We start from the raw sequence: 2,414 nt of genomic DNA on the forward strand, positions 1-2,414 counted from the left end.
TCGCCTCTGCCACACCCTTGTCATGCCAACGCTCCAGATGTCATGGGAACCGATAACAGCTGGGGCTGGTGCACGCAGGCTGCGTGTGAAAGGCTGCTCCATCTGCAGAAACCCAATCCCTCTGTGAAACCAGCGAAGGATTATGCACTTTTGATAAGCTCCTCAAGACATTTCTATTACCGAAAACACATCTGTGGGGCCGACAAAAGAAATGTTCACTAAATGTGTGCATTTCCAAAGGTGGTGCACATTATTGTCAGGGAATTCATACAACACATTAGAGGGGGATTATCTCTGTGTTTGGAAAAAAAGAAAAAAAAAAAAATCAATCCACAAGGTGAATTTGCTGTTTCATCAAGCCTCCCACTGGATCAGGCCGACAATTAGCCATTAATCTAGCACGGATTAATGTGATCATCAAGCTGCAGATGAGCAGCTAAAGTCTCTCACAGTGTACACAAGGAGACAGAGTTGTGGTCTTTTCTGAGGTCACGGTGGAGAGAAAGGGGGAGGAGAAATGCACTGATGCCAAGTCCTGGACAGTTAAATTAGAGGGGTAGCTAAGCAAGGAGGCATGTTTTAGTTTTAGGGAGAGCTGCAATCAGTCTTGACCTCAAGCATTGTCAAGTGGTGACATTTCAGGGCGAAGAAGAAGAAAGAAAAAAAGAAAAAGTTTACCAAATGGGAGTTTAAAAGTGGCGGCACCCTGGTGACTTCCAGCTTCTTCAGTGTCATCAAGTTGGGGGTCTAGATTTCCAGCCACCGCTGCCCCTCAAGTGCCACTTGCCTCCGAGGCGCAGGTGGAGCAGCCATGTCCACTGGCTCTGCCGCAAGTGATGCCGAGGACTACGAGACCTGTCACAGGGCGGCTGCGCGGAAGACCACCTGCTACAACCGGTATTCGGATGAGGAGCTGGAGGATGAAGGCGTGGAGGGGAGGAATCTCAAGCACGAGCGCAAGCTCTCCAAGACGCACCAGAAGGAAGCGCGCCAGACGCAGAGAAACGCGGCCAACGCGCGGGAGAGGGCGCGGATGAGGGTGCTGAGCAAAGCCTTCTCCAGACTGAAGACCAGCCTGCCCTGGGTGCCGGCGGACACCAAGCTGTCCAAACTGGACACGCTCCGACTCGCCTCGAGCTACATCTCTCACCTGAGACAGCTCCTGCAGGAGGACCGCTTCGAGAACCGCTTCGCGCACCCAGTCAATCTGGTATGAAGAGACGACCCTCCAAAACAAGCATGCTCTCATTTAAAGGGGGGACAAATGGAAAACCACTTTAATCACTAAATCTACTGGTTTGACTTTTAATCACTAAGACATTCTTAGAGTATTTCTGCAGTATCATTCCAAAATCAAAACTATTATGTTTAAAGGGGCAATGTGTAGAAATTTAAACTCAGAATTTTAATATTTACAATATTAATGAGGTATTGATATAATCTCAGGAAAGGTTATTTAGTGTGTTCAAGTGTTCAAGAGGAAAATAAAGTCCCTAAAACACTATTTGATGATAAATGGGTGGCAGGGTCCGCCTTATATATATATATGTGTTGTCCTTTAATGTCAGCTTGTTTATTCAGTTTATTCAGTCATGAAAACAAAGAGAGTTTGTTTATTTTGTTTGTTTAGACGCAGAACTTCCAATTAAAATTTCTCCCCTAAAATGAAAAATGACACAGTGCACCTTTAAGAGTAGATCTTGGATACACGTGTTTCTTCACTGTTGTGTCTTGCTTCACCAGACGTGGCCTTTCCTGATGACGGGGCGATCCGACGACGGCCAAGACATGTCGTCCGCTGTAAGACTGTGTGGAGCAACAGCGTAGGACTCCCTTCTTGATTCATCTGCAGCCTGAAAAGCCTGATTCATCTGCAGACATGAAATATTGACTCCTCCTCCTCCTCCACTGCCAAAAACCGCCCGCAAGACTCAGTCGCTGCGCCCCGGACAAAAAGACTTTGAATTCAACCTGTAACACACCGCGGATTGTATATTTCAGAGCATGTCAGAACTATATAGTGTGTTTTTCAGATGTATTTTCCTGTGTGCATGTTTGCTGTAACTAGTATTATGGCATGTTTACACTGTGTGTAAGATCATTTATATTGGATTTAAAGTCTGGATTTTACAAACACCAGTGCCATTACTCATTCTTTTCGTCTCACCGACTGTTGGACGGCGCTACAATTATTGATCGCGAAACCTTATTGATGTGCAGTTTTAAGGAGCACTGCCTGGAAAGATTGAGGAGCCTTTGGCAGATCTTAGAGCGCATCTCACAACATTCCACCCGGTTGTTGCTGCTCGGGCCAAGTCAACATGAGCGGCGGGACTCGTCTCTACTGTTGATCTGCAGTATTTATTATGTTTGTCCTTTGATATTTATTTGTGCTGCAGATCAAATTGTGACTA

General features: G+C 46.1%; 1 protein-coding gene across 1 annotated transcript; it reads left to right on the plus strand.

Moving 5' to 3' along the window:
• The first annotated feature begins 446 nt into the window (after nucleotides 1–446).
• On the plus strand, nucleotides 447–2,139 carry LOC119008917 (musculin). The gene is made up of 2 exons (XM_037079652.1): nucleotides 447–1,210; nucleotides 1,744–2,139. Exons 1-2 carry the CDS (start codon nucleotides 812–814, stop codon nucleotides 1,825–1,827), a joined length of 483 nt encoding a protein of 160 aa, XP_036935547.1. The 5' UTR covers nucleotides 447–811; the 3' UTR covers nucleotides 1,828–2,139.
• The last annotated feature ends 275 nt before the right edge of the window (nucleotides 2,140–2,414 follow it).

Source organism: Acanthopagrus latus, chromosome 19 (genome assembly GCF_904848185.1).
Source record: "Acanthopagrus latus isolate v.2019 chromosome 19, fAcaLat1.1, whole genome shotgun sequence".
In the NCBI taxonomy this organism is placed as follows: domain Eukaryota; kingdom Metazoa; phylum Chordata; class Actinopteri; order Spariformes; family Sparidae; genus Acanthopagrus; species Acanthopagrus latus.